This window comes from Heliangelus exortis, chromosome 22 (genome assembly GCF_036169615.1).
Source record: "Heliangelus exortis chromosome 22, bHelExo1.hap1, whole genome shotgun sequence".
Taxonomy (NCBI): Eukaryota; Metazoa; Chordata; class Aves; order Apodiformes; family Trochilidae; genus Heliangelus; species Heliangelus exortis.
This window is the reverse complement of record NC_092443.1, coordinates 2,093,637-2,111,360: the sequence shown is the minus strand read 5'-3', so window position 1 is coordinate 2,111,360 and position 17,724 is coordinate 2,093,637. Positions and strand designations below refer to the sequence as shown.

Sequence of the window (17,724 nt, the reverse complement as noted above, 5' to 3'; positions counted from 1 at the left end):
GCATGTAACAGGGTGGATGTGCTCTTCCTGCTGCTCTCCAGCTCCCCAGGGAGCTGTGCCTGTTCCCTGCAGCCAGGACAGGGCTGGGTGATCCCCAAAGAACCACAGTGCAGACCCCTCCCCAGCACAGAAATAACTCCTCACCCCAAGGTGATGCTGCCCCAGCTCCTCTCCCACCCCCTGTAGGGCTGGAGCCCCAGTGGCTCAGGGATTGTACAGCACCCAATGCTCTTCTAATGGCTTTTATTAGTGGTTTTTGACCCTACTACATCCTCAAGGCAAGAAAAAACTTGAGAGTGCCAGCCTGGGATGGGTGCTCTCCAGTAGCTACGGTCAAAAGTGAAAAAAGAAAAAAAAAAAAAAAAAAAAAAAAAAAAAAAAAAAAGAAAAAAAAAACCAAACAAAAAACCACACCAAAACCAAAAATAATCCAGTGGTGGCTCGTGCCACATGTGGTGTGTGAGCCAGGCTGGCAGAGCTGGCCCCAGGGCAGTGCCACCTCCCTGCCTGCAGTGCACTGGCTGCTAAAAACATGAAGGCACAGAAGCTTTGTCAGCACCAGGGCTGCCCCTCAAGCCACAAGGTGAAAGTTTCTGTCACTGGGGCTCACCCTCCATGCCATAACACCCCCCCTGCAGCACCACTGTCCCCTCCAGAGCCTGGACAGGGGGCACCATGGACTCTCCCACCACCTCCCACCCAGCTCTGGGACAGGAGGAGCAGCACCCAGCCCCTGGCAGCACCTCAGCCCCCCAAAACAGCCCCACTGCCCAGCACCCTGAGAGCAGAGACATCCACAGCAGCTCTGACCCAGCTCCCTCCACACCACACACCAAATTCTCCTCTGTCACATAAGCAGAGCCAATTGTGCACCTCCCATTCCCAACCTCTGCTGGGATGGAGCCTCCCTGGGGAGCTGCTGCTGCCAGGCTGGGGCTTTCCTGGACCCGGGTGTCCTCCTGAACACTGGCAGCACAGGGCCTGTCCCACCCCTTGGGACAAGCTGGAAGGGTCTGTGTTGCACAGGGGGGTGCTGCCACCCTGCACAGAGCCCTGTGTCACTCTCAGAGTCTCCTGGGACAGGACAGGCACTCTTTGGGGAATATTCACTTCTCTTTCATCCCCAGCATCCCTGGAGCTGCCCCAGGCTCCCTTCCCAGGCACTGCCTGCCCTACCTTCACTCCCAGCTCAGAGCACTGCTGCCCCCTTGCCACGCAGCTGGGCTCAGCACACAGCTCTGCAGACACACAGCACAGAAACAGCAGCAGAACAAACCAGTTTGCACCTCTCCTGCCCAGTTTGCACCGAGCCTGCCACACACCCCTTCCCCTCCACCGAGGCACAGACCAGCCTGGGGCAATGGCACCCCTGCAGCACACACTTCCACGAACAGAGATCTCTGAAGAAAATCCTGGGTGGCTGAGCCAAAACATCCACACGAGGTGGTGCTCAGGCAGGCCAAACCCTTGTTTTACTACAGAGCACTGAGGCCGTGCACTGAACTGGTAGAGCAAGAGCTGCACTGGTTTCCAGTTGGAGCCCAGATAGTGGCAGTTCAGACACCCGAGTCCCTGCAGATCTTCTTGTCCCCCACACTCTGTGAACGTCCACCCAGATCTCTTCTCAGGGAAGGTTTCTCTGACACCAGGGATGAACGTTCCCATCAGACACCTTGTTTCCACTCAGAACGAAGATCCCTTTTTGGGAAGGGCTTCTCCCCTTCTGCTTTTTTTGCCCCCTCCTTGCTCCGAGACCTCCCTGCAGCACCAGACGGGGCTGCCCCACTCAGAGCTGGCTCTGCTCCCAGAGGTGAGGAGGGTTAGAGGCCTGTGAGATCAACGATGGCTTTAATAAAGATGGCATCATCACGCACGTAGGAGTTCTTGGCTTCCATCACAGAGACAGGGCAGAAGAGGGGGCAGCCACTGGCAATGTTCATCTCTGTGACAGGTCGCTGGAAGGAGGAGGATGTCACGTCGGGTCGGAAGGCATCAATGATGTGCTCCCTGTTGTTCTGATCCAGCAGCATCAGGGTTACCTGTGGGGAAAACAGGGAAATGATACCCCCGTGGCTGAGGAAAAAGCACCTGGAAACCCAGCCCAGTGAGCTGCTTGCTCTGAGCCTGTGAAAGAGCCAAGCAGCCACAGTCACACCCACACCACATGGCTGTGAAGCTGAGGGATGGCTGCAATGATACAACATCATCTTGGTGACATTCAGCAGAAAACTTCCCACATCCTGCACTGTCACTGGGAACTTCAGCACAGGGCTGTCAGACTGACTGAAAACCTCCAAGTAGCCAGAGTGGTGTCTGCTGCCACCACTGATACCCCAGGCAAGTATTTAATGAAGTCCCAGAGTTGCTGACCCCCTGTGAGGCAGCCCCCATCTCTGCACCAGTGCTTTGCCTGCTATAAGTTTTTTAAAAAATCAAATTCCTGCTTTTTTTTGCCTGCTCAGCCTTGAAGTGTTCCCCAAACCATCTAGGGAAGGCAATCTGAGCTTCTGGTGCTGAGTGAGCCTGGAGTACCAAGACCACAACCACCCACTCAAAATTCACTCAGAGGCTCTGTCCACTCTCAGTGTGCTGCTGCTCTCCTGCAGCCTCTGCCACTTCTTCCCCCAGCCCTGTAGCACACTCTGACTTCTTGACCCAGCACGTTGGCTCCTTTCAGCATGACTGGGGAATCCCCCAGCACAGCAAAGTCATTTCTTCTTCCTCTGCTTGCTGAGCAGGCCAAGCCAATGGCATCCTGAAGCTTGAGGGATGCAAAACTTGCGGCACGTTGCCTGTCACGGCACTGGCTTTTGTCCCAAACCCACCTTCTGGTTGAAGGGCCACCTCAGAAGGGCATCATGGGGTCCTTTCATCACCACAAAGAAGAGGGAGAGGTGTGTCCCCCGCCCGGTGCCGTCCCCGTTCAGGTAAACGCGCAGACACATCTTGTACCCGTACTTGCTCGTGTAGAAAGCTACCAGAGAGTTGCAAAACAGACACAGTGAGTGGCACACCTGGTAAAACCTGGCACCAGCAGGTTCCTTTGAACCTCTGAAAGCTCCAAAGTTGGGATCCTGGAAGAAACCAGTTCTCCATCTTAAAATAAATGTCCCACAGAGGAGGTCCAGAAAGCCCCCAGGTACAAACAGCAGCCAGCTCCCCACTGAGCACTGGAACAGGGTGAAGAAACCATTCCCCTTACAGCTGCAAACCTGGGAACTGCTCTCACAAACAAACCAGATCACAACCTCCTGTTCCCTGTCCAAGATCCTCTTTTTTAAGAAGAGGAAGAACACCCTGGGCTAGGGTAGTTCTGTGAGGAGAGCCCCTTCCTCTAACAGATATTCAAGCACTTCCACAGGTATGGGCTGGGCTTTATTTAGATGTTTGTCCCTGGCACCATCACATTTTGGGCATGAAAATATATTTAGGGGGCTCTAATACATTTCCTCACTTTCTTAATCATTTTATTGCTGGGTTTTAGAGTTAAAATACTCAGACACTGTAACTATAGGGTAATGAAAGGCTATTCTGGAGCTAAGAGAGTTGAGGAAATTAAAAGGCTTCTGCAATCAAAAAACCACCTCTTTCAGCAGAGCAGCATTTCATTTAGCCCAATGCTAACAAAAAAAACCCCCCAAAGTTCCAGGCCCTATGGGGAAAGGGGGACAGAAGAGCAGCACATCTGAATGGCAAGTGACAAAGGGCACCATTACACGACACAGCTAAAACACAAAAGACTTTCTGGATTTTGCAAATTTGTGGTCAATAACCTGGAGAGAAGATGGCAGGGGAACGGCCTGTAATGGCCTCCTGACGCTTCCGGGCAAACTCTGTTATCTTCCAGATGAAAACACCATCGTAGGTGGAAGCTTCCATGCTCCGGATTTTTTCCTCCAGCTCAGCCATGGCCAAATCTTTGAGCCCAATGCTCCTTTCCAGCTGCCGGACCTGCTCAGTAGATACACGGTGCAGCCTGGTTAGAAACAGCACTGCTGTGAGACCCACGAACACCAGCAGGCACCAGCAGCCCCTGCAGGGTGCCCTGGCAGTCAGAGGGGTTCTCCAGAACTGGCAGGGATCACAGGAGGGAGAAATCAAGCAGCATAAAGGCAGTTCTCTGAGGTTGCCTTTGATCCTGTCATTCTGGAGAATGATCCATCCAACCATCTCAGTGCTTGAGCTGGATGTGTTCCCACACTGAACGGGAAAATCCTCCCAGGGAGTGGGTCTGGCATGTCAGCAGCACAAGAACTGAGGTTGGGGGGTTGGAAAAAAACCCCTCAGCATTGTGACAGAACTGGATTGAGAAAGACAAGAAGCTACGCCCAAGCTAACAAGTTCTCCACAGGGTTAATCAACCACAGCTTGATTACTAACAGAGCTCTGAATGCTTCCTGCATGCCAGTTTAATTCCCATCTTTTCCAGGAAGCTTTTGAGGGTTGGGCGCAGGCACAAACCATATTTTAGTTCTGCCTTCAGATGCGTGGAGATTCGGGGCTGGGTGGTGAAGCTTTGCTAGCTAATAACATGAAAGCTGAAAAAAAAAACACCTCTGCTAAAAGTGCTGGCAAGGCCAAGCCCGGGGTTCCACACACACCTTGTTACTCAGAGTTTCAATTTTCTCCTGGTCCAGGCGATGCTGCCGACTGTAGGCTTCAGCTGTCAGAGACACCCGTTCCACCTCCCGATTGAGCACACAGACAATGTTCTCAAAGGTCCCTGTTTTCCTCTCAAGGGCCTCACATCTTCCCAAAAGCTCCAGGGACCTGGAGAGCTCTGACTCTGAGCACAGGGAGCTTGCAGCCAGCAGCGGTGAGTTGGGTTGTGAGGAGGGAAGGGCAGGAAGGTGCTTGAGGTCTCCAGAGCCAGCCTTGAGGCTGAGCACAAAACTCAGGAGCATGTAGAGATGCTCTGCCAAACACTTGCTTTCATGTTCTGGCAGCTTTTCATTTTCCACCTACATGAAGAGAAATACAGCCCCCATTTCAGCAAGCTCAAATCTATGCTGCCACCATCCATAGAACAAATTCCTCCTCTTGAGGTCACAACGTTAGCTTTAAATTATAAAGAGGAAAAAACAATGAAAGAGAGTTAAAAACCCTGTTGTGGGATGTTTTTTGTTTTGTTTTTTTTTTTTTTTTTTAGAAATGCAGCAATTGCATACAATGATGGATGCTTAATATTTCCCCAGCTGTACACACTGTTCCACTCTGCCTCCCTCCAGTACTGCCCCAAAGGGCTCAGGCAGATGCACTTAACAGCACCAAAGAACAAAGCCTCACATAATCACCCCAAAGAGGAATTTATATGAACACCACCAGCAGGAGCTGGGAAAATGAAGTCATATGGAAAAATATGGCCTGGCTCAAGCTCTAGCAGGACACTAAATGCCCAGTTCTGTGCTTACAGGTGAAAGCCACATAACCACCAGAGTCTCAGAGCACTCAGGGGTGTTCCTCAAGGAGAGGGTTTAAATTCCACATTAAGTTCACTCTGGATACCAGAACTGTGGACAGCAGATCATGTTAAGCTTTCTTTGCAAAGGGTTTGAAGCACCACTTTTTTCAAGTATCTGAACACAAACATCTGTAACAGTTTGGGCAACTTTGCAGCTTAAAGCAGACAAACATCAGCAGACAAACATCAGCAGACAAACATCAGCAGACAAGCCCTTACCACTGCAGCACATCCAATGTCCTTGAATCTGCAAGGCACTTTAGATCTGCCACAAGACTTCACATGGTCCCGAAACTAGAAGGGAAGGAAGGCAGCATTAGATCTGACATTCCCCTGGTAGCTCCTTTTCCATCTTGCTCACATCTAGGAAACTGCAAATTGCCCAAGCCACCATCAATCATCAGCTGCCAAAGTGTGTGGTTAAACCTGGACACTGCCTACTGCCAGGAATGGCTTTCACTGCAGTGTAAATATAGCACTTGACCCCTGGAAGGGAGTTTTATTTCCCTTTTGAGGCCTAGGAGGTCTCACCTCTCACCTACATGTGCAAGAAAGAGAAAGCAACCAGCACAGGTACATGTTATGGGTGCTGAACAACAAAGGCTCAGTGGAAGAGGCCTGAGGAACAAACCTGGGAAATGAGGAGTCATTTCATTTTGTGCCCTTCATGTAACACTGGTCAGGACGTGGCACTGCTTGGTATTTTTACTCCCAGCTAAGCATTATAAATCTGAGAACAGAAAGCTTCGTGGTCTGCCTGAGCATTTACAATGATTACTGCAGGTCCTGTGAAAGGGAAGATCCTCTGCTGGGTCCAGCATCCCCTGGCTGGGCTCAGCCACCTTCTGCCTGGCAGCTGCTGTGAAAATCTGAGGCCAGTGGTGGATGTTGCTGCAGAGAAACCCCCAGGATGCCTCGTGGGGTTCCCACCCAGTGTGTGATTAATGCTCACAGCACTGCACATTTACCATGGGGGGTTCAATACACCTCTTGTCATCATGTGTCAGTGACCCATCCTGAACAGCAACCATATTCCACATTTAAACACCTACATTACTGCAACAGATGTCAAGTAGAGCTGGTTTTAAACCCCTTTTTAAAGGCTTTTAGATCCATCTGGCTTGCTTCCTGAGTCAGGCTACTCAGTTACAATGGCTGCAGCTCATCAACAAACATTTGGAGAGAGATGAAAGAGGGAGTTAATATTTAAACAGAGGACAGATCACCTACAAGCCTGGTCTCTGCTGGGCTCCAGTAGCAGCCTGCAGATGAGCAAACCTGTATCCCAAGACCACAGCATGAAGCCCTTCATTATGCTGCTCATTCTGAAGGGCTCTTTGCTCATCTTTTGGATGCTTCTGTCATTTCTGCCCTTTGCAACAGTGCTGCTAAAAATATTTGTCAATAGCAGGAAGAAAGGTTTCATATGAATGTGTTTTTTTGAGGATGTTTCCTAAAACTTTGATTTTCAGACTTTTGAGCCTTTCCCCAGGAGGATCTATAGATATGGATTCCATTACATGATTAATTAGACATGAATTAATTTAGCTAGAACCACAGAATCAGTGCATGGTTTGGGATGGAAGAGACCTTAAAGCTCATCCATTCCCACCCCCCTGCCATGGTCAGGGACCCCTCCCCCAGCCCAGGGGGCTCCAAGCTCCATCCAACCTTCAACACTGCCAGGGATGGGGCAGCCACAGCTTCTGGGGGTGACCTGGGGCTCAGCACCCTCACACCAAAGAATTTCTTCCTAATATCTCATCTCAGTCTCCCCTCTTCCAGTTTAAATCACTTTCTGTGATCTTGCTTTTCCTCCCTGGTCCTGGTGTCAGCCCATCAGGGTCCCCCCAAGGGATGGGTCAGTGGGATGGATACCTTTTCCCTTGGAATCTTCTTCCCACAGCCCTCACAAGTCAGTGGAAATTCAGGGCACACCTCATCATGAGCCTGTGAAAGAATGAAGAAGAGAATATTTAGTCAAAGCTCCAGTGAGGTCACCATGAGTACAGTTCCATGGGGATAGTTTTATACTTTGTTACTGGAAGAGAGCTATATTCTCCCAACCTATCCTCAAATCCTGGTCATGCTGATAATTCTGAATGCTGACTCACTTGCACAATCTCCAGGCTACCAGGATTTTGGATGACTGTGTAGCCTCAGCCTCAATTTAGAAGCTGCTATAATAATTTGAAAAAAAAAAAAAAAAATCAAATTCCTGCCTTGATGGACAAAATCATCAACAGGAAGCTCTGTTTATGGTTCTGCCAGAAAAAAAATACATGTTGGGGCAGGCTGAGTGAGGCAACCCACTGTCTCAGCAAGTGATTTGTATAATCTTTTCACTGCAATAGCTGTCAGCTGAAATATGAACCCCATGGCTTACCCATCACACACCAGGCTGAGCTGTCTGATTGTACCTTCATGTTTGAATCAGAAAAACATTTTTCAGCTTGAAAAATACTTTAAAACTCTTTCATAGCACACAAGCACCCAGCCCTGCATCAAAAGCACACACAGTTTGTTTGGCAGCCAGAGAAGATGAAAAAGCAGCCAGGGCAATGAGACAACTCTGTCCTCAGTGGATACTGGGACAGCCACAGCAGCTGAACTGGGAATGCCACAACCTGCCTTGGCTTTCTGTGTCACTTCACACTGCTTAAACCTCCTCTTTGCACACCAGCTTGGTGAAACAAGGCATTGTAGAGACCATGAATATGCAGCTCAGGATTCAGATTGAAAGATAAGTGCACTACAGTGTCCTGCCATGGTAGTAACAGGAAAAAAAAGCAAAACCAACCAGACATGATAATAACAAGGGAAAAAAACAAACAGCAGCATTTATGGAGGAGTCATCCAAAAGGAGATACATTGGTCACATTTATTCTTTATTGAAACAAGTTACTGTCTTGAGGGGGGCTGAAACACTCACAAACTTAAATCCTGTTACTACATCAGAAACTGGAGAGTGAACCTGATCAGTGACAGCTCTTGCTTCCTCCTTACTCTCTCCTCTTCATACTTTACATGAACACTGGGGCTCAGAGCCTCATGGGTGGCTGGGCCAGGCAGGGCTGCACAGGCAGAGGAGGAAGCAGAGCAATTTCCTTCATCTCATTTGTCCAGAGGGGCTGGATCCATTCTTCTACCCACTCACTGCTCTCATGTTATAGAAAGAGCAGATAGCATCTTCCCCAGGACCCACAGAATGCTGGCATAAGAATAGAGAGGCTGGCTGAGGGAAGGAAACTTCACTGGAGAGACAGCTCTTTAAGAAGGGAATATTTAAAGCCTCTGCTTTATGCTAGGTGTGAAAATATCACCCCCTCTGCACTCCCCTGCTCCTCTCAAGTCCATATGGCCTGTGCTGTGTCTCATCCTCCTCAGGAAAGTCCCAGGGCTGGTTTAGGAACATCAAGGCAGTGTTTCTTCCACTGAATAAGGATGTGGAAGCAGTAGCAGGTTTTAAAGAAAGTTGAAGATACAAGAAACATTTGACAGCAGCAGCAGAATGAATTTCCTAGGCAGACTCTCATCTGAAAGAGAGCAGGGCCAGACCCCCAGAGAATTTTAGATAAGCTCAAGTCTGAACCTGACTGGCCCCAGGGCCAGCTGGAACCTGTGCACCACTGCTCCCACACCTCAGGTGCAGTCAGCTGCACTGCAAAACAAACAAAAAAAACCCAAGAAATCAAAAATTATGGCATTGGACTACACCAAGTGTCCATAAACAGCTGTTTAACACACAGGGGTGGTTCAAAGCAATCAGTAATGCTTGATCAGAGATAACTCTGCAGGTCTTCTAGACTGCAATTAACATTTACAGTCAGGGTTGTGCCAAACATGCCCAAGATCTACTGTCCATGTGTAATGTCTCCCTGCCCCACAAGCCCCAAAGCTGTGTTCACAGGAGGGGTTTCATCAGGGGACACACAGCACTATTTAAGCTTCAAAGCTTGTGACTGACACCTTTTAACTTCCCAAGGGGCAGATGCCAAAACTGTAAATGAGATGGGCCACCACAAGAAGGCTGAGCTGTTTTCAGAAGCCAAGACCAGACCCTCTACAGCTTGGGGCTTTCCAGCCCCCTCCCACGCAGGCTCTGGCACTCCCCATGGCTTTACCTCCCACCAGGGTGTGAGGGGAAGCTGCCTCGTGTCTGGGCAGCTGCATCAACCCCACTGGGGGAGGGAGGATGGGGTTTGGTTGGGGACCTCCCACTCTGGAAAGTAAAGGTGTGGTAAATCTGCTTTTCCAGAGTGGGGGGGCCCTTTGGATCTCCTTGCATGGTCAAAGTCAGTGATCCTCCCACAGGGAAGGGATCTGGTCCTGGGATCAGCAGTGATCTGCTGATGGGGCTGGCTGTGGATTGCAATGCCATACACTAACTTGGGGCCAAAACCTTCAGAAAAAGGCAAATATTTGACCTGATTTCAAAAGGAAAATCAGTCACCCTGCTATAGCACCATCAAGTGTGCCTGCCACAGCACACCAAGTGTTGTATCCCATAGGGACATGACCACCATAAAGCACCCAAACCACACTTTGGTGAAGCAGCTCCAGAGACTTTCCTGAGACTGCCCCTCAGACTTTCCACCTGACTAAAGGCTCCTGCTCACAGCCTGCTTTTCTCTGTACATTCAGGCAGACTCATCAGAAACCCTATACATGAGAAGATGTTACAGATTAAAAGGGAAAACCCTGCAGCCCCACCATAAGCTGCTTTATCCAAATGTCATGAAATATTTACAACCTTTACAAAGCCCTAAAAACCCATTTATAAACCCTGACGTGCTCTAAGCACTTAAAACATCTCATTTCCTTCACACAGCTTCCAGCAGAAGCACACCTCATGTCCAAGGAGCTTGCCCTTTCAGTTCTGTACCTCCCTTTGAGCCTTGAGCAGAAAATGAAAGTGAAAACAGCTTTATAAATTTTTTTGCATAACCAGAACTCTTCAGCTGCAGAAAATTTTTTCCCATGTTCATGCCCTGATAAGACCAGCAAACCAGAGATGACAGGAGCTCTGGATTTGTAGGCAGAGAGCAGCCAAGGAAGTCTCTCTCGAGCACATGACTCAAAGTAATTTGCTCTTAGGGACTTTCCATGTCCTGTCGGAAATAGCACAGCGAGGGAGGGACTTTCCATAGCAGGAGAGCTGAGCTGGGGCAGCACACACACTGCTGCCTGCACCAGGAAACCCCTGCTGGGAGCACTAAACCACCCAGCCCCTCTTGGAAGGCAGGTTCAGCCCAGGGTACCCAGGGAGGGTCGTTTGATGCCTCCTCTTATCAGCCCTGCTCAGCCACACGTGTCATCTCCCAAGCTGTGACCACAGGAGGACAGCCAGGCCTGATTAAATGCCACAGCTTTTGGAAGAGAGACAATACAAGCCAGACCTTGCCTCCTCTTACAGCTCCCAGGAAAGAACCCGAGTTTCCCAGCACCAGATAAGGCACCAGATAACCCCCTAGGAGAAGGAAGATGGATCCCAAATAAATCAGGCAGCTCTGCCCCAGGTCCCATTGCACAGGACTGCTCTGAGGCTCCCAACACCTCACAACCCTGCAGCCCAAGCACTCTGGAGCTGAACCTCTATAAAATATAATTCTCAGTTTTCTGTATAATTCTCAGTTTTAGCCAAGCACCTCACAGGACCTATTGAAGATGAAAGAGGCACAGTCCTAAGAGTTCAGTGGCTCTTGAGGAGTTGTGCAGATCCCAGAGCATCACACAAATGTGCAGTTTGGCAGAGGACAGACCCATCCCCAGGACAAGTCCTCACTACACCCACCCCTCTGAACACTGCAGCAGGCAGTGGAGCTGTAGCCACTGCTCACCAGCAGAAATTAAAGCCTGGGTCACACAATCCACAGGCACCAAGAGCACAGCTTGGATCTGTTCAGGCTGGAGAAGAGGAGGCTCAGGGGAGACCTCATCACTCTCTACAACTCCCTGAAAGGAGGTTGGAGCCAGGGGGGGGTTGGGCTCTTTTCCCAGGCAACTCTCAGCAAGACAAGAGGGCACAAGAGGTCTCAAGTTGTGCCAGGGGAGGTTTAGGTTGGACATTAGAAAGAATTTCTTTAGGGAGAGGGTGATCAGCCATTGGAATGGGCTGCCCAGGGAAGGGGTGGATTCTCCATCCCTGGAGATATTTCAAAAGAGCCTGGATGTGGCACTCAGTGCCATGGGCTGGGAACCACGGGGGGAGTGGAGCAAGGGTTGGACTTGATGAGCTCTGAGGTCCCTTCCAACCCAGCCAATTCTGTGATTCTATGAAACCTCACTAAAACACACTGTGCCCTGGAATACAACTCCTAAATTCTGTCTCATGCTGCAGTGTTCACACCTTTTAACTGGACATTCATTCAGCCACAGATCCAGACCATCAGCCATGCACAGATCCATGGGTGAGAGTTTCACAGCAGGAGAATCATTCAGCACTCTACATCCCCTCATCTTTTGGACTCAGCCTAGAGAAGAATGAAGTGGAAGGTGGAAGACAGAGGACAAGGAAGCTGAGGCACAGAAACATCTCTGTGTCAACAGGCTCAGCAAGCCAGGCAGAAAATTCAGGCATGATCCAGTGCTGCTCTCTTCCTGCCACCTTGAAGCAACATTGCAACAAGAATCCAAATGTTACCCTAGACAGACCCAGGTTACACCTTTTCCTGACACACATCAGTCACTACAATCAGAGCTACAATCTTTACCTAATCTTTAAAACACTTGCTTAATCTTGACAATCTAGCAAGTGCTAGAGGGAAATAAAAGATATTCTTTTTACCTCATGCCCTGTCTTTCAGAAGCACCCAAGCTTCCCAGGTGAGGATACGTTTGCTGGTAACTGCCAGCACATTGTAATAGTGCAAACCACCACAGCAGAGCTGACTTGTTGGGAAGCAGAAGCAAGTGTGAGGCCAACAGCCATCCTCAGCAAGAACACTCTTCTTCTGAGTCATGTTAGATGTATACATGCTAAGGACCAGGGCCACAAAAATGAGGCCTGGAGTAAAGAGTTGGTGGGCTCCTTGAGAGGATCAGAGCTGGAAAAAACATCCTGTCCAGCCAGAACAGCTCAGAGCAAAGTGGGGAGCAGCCAGCAACCACAGCTCAGTCCAAGGGGGCAGCTGGCTGAAAATAGGATCATGGTCAGGCCACCTCCCCCAAGCTCATGGGCCTGAGGTAGGCTTCAGGTTCCCATAATGCAGAGAACTTCACAACAACTTCATGGCAGAGCACAGTTTCTTGGTATTTTGTTTTTTTACAGAAGAAGGGAGCTGGAACCAGTGGTTCCCAGCAGGCAGGGATGTGCCTGGTGCCTGTGATCACAATTAAATCTGAAGATGTTTCCAGTGTGTGCCCTCAGCAGGACACACAAACACACCTCAACCACATCTCTCTAGGTTACACTGAACTCCAGGAAGCTCCCACCACCACTGCCAGGCTCAGCAGACAAGGAAAACCACCAGAGCCTTCCCCAAACACAGAAAAGAGAGAAAAACAGACATTGAAGGCCTTGCTTTGATTGTTACCTCATATTCTTTAATAGTCCCCTTCCAAGTGCAGCCAGTGTTGATGCAGACAGCAGGCAGGCTTTCCACCTCCCGACGAGCTGCGTTGTCTGGGAAAGCCTAAAATTGAAAAAAAGAAACCAATCAAGCCACAAAAATCACTGAGAGGCTGCAGTGTTGCTTGAATCTCTTCTTTATTAAGACTTTACTAAGGCTCCTCCCAGGTCAGTTGCCTCATCACATCCTCAGAGGTGTGCTAATGGCAAACAAATAATTCCTACAGTGTTTAAGTAGGACACAAGTATGGGAACATGACCTGGATTGTAGGAGCTGGGGAGTCCACAAAATCCCAACTCTCACTACTGAAGAGAAGGTTTCCTAGGAAGAAGGAACTCCCACAACTTCTGCTTTAAATGTAAAATGCAAGTGGTATTGATGACATTACAATGAGCTGCTTTGTTTTATTAAAATGCATTTTTACTTACTGAGCCCGTTTCCAAAATAGAAAGTCCTTCTTCATATATTCCTTCTTGAATACAGCTGGCACACTTCTGAGGTCCAGCACTAGCAGACAGAAAAATAATCATGAAACACAACAATTCAAGCATTTCATTATTTTATTCCAGCATTACGCTCGTGTGTACTTTTGATGCCCATTTCTCATTCTATTTTTTTTTCTGCCTCCTGATTAACTCTGTCCAATGTCCCTCACTTAAAGGGCAGAGCAAGACAGAGCACTACCCAATTTTCTGGGAGGCAGGGTGTGCTTAAATTTCTCCCATTTCATCATGACATCCATACAATGACTTTGAGGGACAAGCTCCTTCAGCAGCTGTGATGAAGAGTGAAGGAGATGGATGATTCACCTGAATGGTAAAATCAGTCTGGGAGATTCTGGAAAGAGGAAGAGTTTTCTCTTCTTTTTTTTTTGCTTGAAAATGCATTTGTCTTGAAATTGAAGGTCCAAAAGTTACCTTATAATTTTTTTCAGACAATAGGAACAGTAACGATGTCCACACTGAGCTTGGAAGGGCCTTCTCAATATATTCTTGCAATCAGAGCAGAGGTATTTGATCTCCAGTTTAGTTCCCAGGATCTCCTTTGCAAATCCAGGCTGGTTTAGATCCAAAGAACCAGGTGGAGTAGAGTTTGCTGCTGCCATGTGAACAAAAAATTCTGGCTGTATGTCCAGAGCCTGAAAGTAGAAATATTTTCTTTCTGATTATGACTGGATGATGGAAGTTTTCCATACAAACAGCCCTGCTAACCAGTACCCAGACCCCCAAAACACAGGTAAAAACACTGATGTAAACCACACATCTGCCTCCCTCTAGTTAAAAGTAGGGGGAAAAGCTTCACAGTTAATTTTATAACTAAATGCAAAGCAAAAAGACAGGACGGACCTCACCGAAATCCCCACCCAACTTTATTTAACTGCAGCATGGTCTGAAAAATCGAAGCTTCTGGCCCAAAAGAAGTTACAAACCTGTCCTAGAGCTGCCCAGCAATATAAATAAAACTTTAGTTCCCCAAAAACCAACACCGAGAGAGGCAACACGGAGAGAGCCCAGCAGCCCCGGGATGCCAGCAGCCCGAGGGACCGGAACGGGCGATCTCTGGAGAGTGAACCGAGCTCTGGGTGGGACACGGAGCTGTGTCCCAGGCACCGGACACCAGAGGGGAGGAGGAGACTGAAACGCGATCGTGTGGAGCACTCAAGGCGCTTCTCCCGGCTTCGCACCGGGAGCTCACCGGGTGCCAAGATCAACCGGGGTGAAAACCTTTCCTTGCAGCCAAACCCCCGCTCCGCTCCCCGCCCCGGATAGGCGGAGGGAGACCCGGGCACCGCCTGCCGGGACAGCCCGCGGCTCCGGGCCCTTCCTGCCACCCTGAACGGCTCCCCCGGGACTTCCCGGTGCTGGCTGCTCCCCGGCTGTGCCCCAGGGGAGGTCACGGTCAGGGCGGAGCGAGGCCCGGGACGGGTGTGTCCCACAGGCCCAACCGCAGCTCCACTACCGGTCCCGCTGACCCCGCCCGTCCCGTCCCGTCCCGTCCCGTCCCGTCCCGTCCCGTCCCGTGCCCCCCAGCCCGGTACCGATCGCAGCACCGCACTCACCGCCCGCCTCCCTCCGCGCCCCGCACCGGAAGCGGCCGCAACCCCCGCCCACCGGAAGAACGGAACGGAACGGAACGGAACAGAACAGAACAGAACAGAACAGAACGGAACGGAACGGAACGGAACACGCCGCCGGGACACGTCCTGATCCCGCAAGTGCGGGCGCCTAGCAACAGCCCCGCCTCGGGGGCGGGGCCAGAGCCATCTGACGTCACAACCTCGTCACCTGTACAGACACCCCCGGCACACCCAGACGTCACACCCATCGCTGCCGGTACCACCTGTCACCCTTCAGACACCTCCCCAGTGTCACCCTCTCAGACACCTCTCATTGTCACCCTTCAGACACCTCCCCAGTGCCACCCTCTCAGATTCCCCCATTGTCAACCTTCAGACACCTCCCCAGTGTCACCCCTCAGACACACACGGAATCACGGAATGTTTAGGTTGGAAGCGACCTCCAAGATCATCCGCTCCAACCTTTGACTGACACCCCCCAAGTGTCACCTCCCCTCGCTGCCCCCCAGTCACCCAGAGCGTTCCCCTCCCTGTCACCCCTCACAACACCCCTGTCCTCTGTCACTTCTCCCCTCGCTGTTCCCGCACACCACATCCCCGCCTCACGCCACCCCCCGGGAAGGGGCTCAGGGCCCCTCCACTCATCCCCCACACCCGCTGCTGGGGGACTTGGAAGGTCCCTGTCCCCACCGGGAGTCCTTGGGACAGCCACCCTGCCCCCCCCGAGCCCGGCTAGGCAAGCAGCCATCAGCCTCCCAGTACCGACCCCGGCTCCCAAAGGATTTTTTTTCTTTTTTAGGGCTCTTTCAGCCATTTTGGGCAGCCCCGGGGCCCTGCTTACCTGTGCGCAGAGCGCCATGGCCGCCCCGCTCCCGCTCGGAGGGGATGAAGCCGGGGGGAGCGGCAGCATCGAGGACGTGGAGCAGCAGCAGCAGCAGCAGTCAGGTGCGTTTTGGTTTAACCAAATAGAAAAAAATGACGTGAGGGGAAATGCAGCTGCTCGCCACAAAGCGCTGAGGTCAGGCGAGGGGCTTTTTGCAGGGGAACTCGCCGGAGAAAGGTCACGGTGACAGCTTTCCCGCTCATGCTCCCCAGGGCTGGGCTGGAGCCCCCGAGGGGGCTGCGGGACCCCGGGGGTTTCAGTGCCTTCCCCCGCTGGCTGGGCAGGGACTGTGGTGTCCTCATCTGCAGGGAATTCACTCGGGGCTGGAGAAATCCTCTGCGGGTTGGTGTCACACCCAGAGAGGGCGAGAGGTCAGGTCCCTCTTGGTGACCTCAGCTGTGAGGATGTGAGTGGGGGGGTTGGAACGAGGGGACAGTCAGGACACTGTCCCACGACCCGCAGGCGAGCCTGGCGGCCACAGGGCCCTCAGGCATGGGCCGGGTGCCCATCCACGCGTGATTCCCTCCCCTTCGGGATGCAGGGAATGCTGGGGGTCCCACGGGATGTAGGGGATGAGGATTCTTCCCGCGCATGGTGGCTCCGGGAAGGGCCTGATGCTGCTCACCCAGGATGGGAATCACCTCCCTCACTCTGCTGCCAACTTCCTTCTTCCCAGCCTACGAAACTCTGCGCCAGTTCTTGGCTGGTTGACGAAACTCGGGGAACAAAAACCCCTCCCGCACCTCCCGAACAATCCGTGACGCTGGAGCAGCGCAGGGACAGGACGTGCTGTTCCCAAACACAAGAAGCCACCAGGAATCGCAAACCCGAAGCAGGGGGATGGGGACCACCCAGGACCGCTCCGGCTGCCGCAGCCCCCCCAGCAGCCCCCCCGGTCTGGGGAGCAGCTCTGGCAGGGTGGACCAGACCCCTCCTGACACTCCATGACCTCAAACCGCTCTTTTCCCGGTTTCCCGGGGCAGCGGGAACCGAGCACGTACCAGTGACGGAACCCACGGACCGACTGCGCGGATGGGACCCCGCATCCTGATTCGATCCCCCCCCGGTGACTCCCGGCGCGGGGCTGTGAGCGGGATCTGCTCGGGACGTTTAACCCACCCCCTGGCGCCCCGCATGTCAGAAATGGCGGAGGGAGAAGTCCCCGTTTCCCCTCCGTTACCGCAGAGCTCCCCGGTGATGCACGGCGGAGCTGGGGGTGTCACTGTGTCACTGTCGCAGGGGCACTGCCCGCCCCAGCCCCACCTCACCCAGGGCTCCTGCAGAAGGGACGCAAAGGGCTCACCCGGCCCCATTGTAACCGGCGCCGGTTGGCCGAGGAGCGGGACTCGCTCTGCTCCGCCATCCCAGAGCCCCGAAGGGAATCCTCGTCCCGGGGCTGCTCCGGACCCTCCAGCAAGCACCCGCCTTACCCACCGGTGGGGAATACACCCACCCCCACCCCGCCCTGCGCTCAGGCACGGAGCGGGTGGAATAGCCCCGCACCGCCCTCCCCCGCCCTCAGCACCCACGGCCTCCCGGAGCCGAGGGGAGCGGCGGGGAGCGGCCATGCCCAGGCGGGAGGGCAGGGGCAGCAACGGCTCTGCCCCGCCGCCATAGCGCTGCCCAACCGCGCTCTCCTATTGGTCAGCGGTTCTGACAGAGACGCCGGCTAAGCCAATCGCCTTCTCAGCATCGCGTTATTGGCAGCCACAGCAGCCTCTCAGACTGCGCA

At 52.0% G+C, this 17,724-nt stretch overlaps 1 protein-coding gene across 2 annotated transcripts; it reads right to left on the bottom strand.

Moving 5' to 3' along the window:
* Positions 1–226: 226 nt before the first annotated feature.
* TRAF2 (TNF receptor associated factor 2) lies at positions 227–16,855 on the bottom strand. 2 transcript variants are annotated; one of them, XM_071766519.1, is made up of 10 exons: positions 15,951–16,855; positions 13,950–14,170; positions 13,461–13,539; positions 12,997–13,095; positions 7,340–7,411; positions 5,681–5,755; positions 4,602–4,961; positions 3,774–3,951; positions 2,826–2,974; positions 227–2,039 (listed from the first exon to the last, which is right to left on the bottom strand). In XM_071766519.1, exons 1-10 carry the CDS (start codon positions 16,017–16,019, stop codon positions 1,821–1,823), a joined length of 1,521 nt encoding a protein of 506 aa, XP_071622620.1. In that variant the 5' UTR covers positions 16,020–16,855; the 3' UTR covers positions 227–1,820. The 2 variants fall into 2 exon arrangements, with proteins under 2 accessions (XP_071622620.1, XP_071622621.1); XM_071766520.1 differs by lacking the exon at positions 15,951–16,855 and adding an exon at positions 15,092–15,142.
* Between the last annotated feature and the right edge of the window lie 869 nt (positions 16,856–17,724).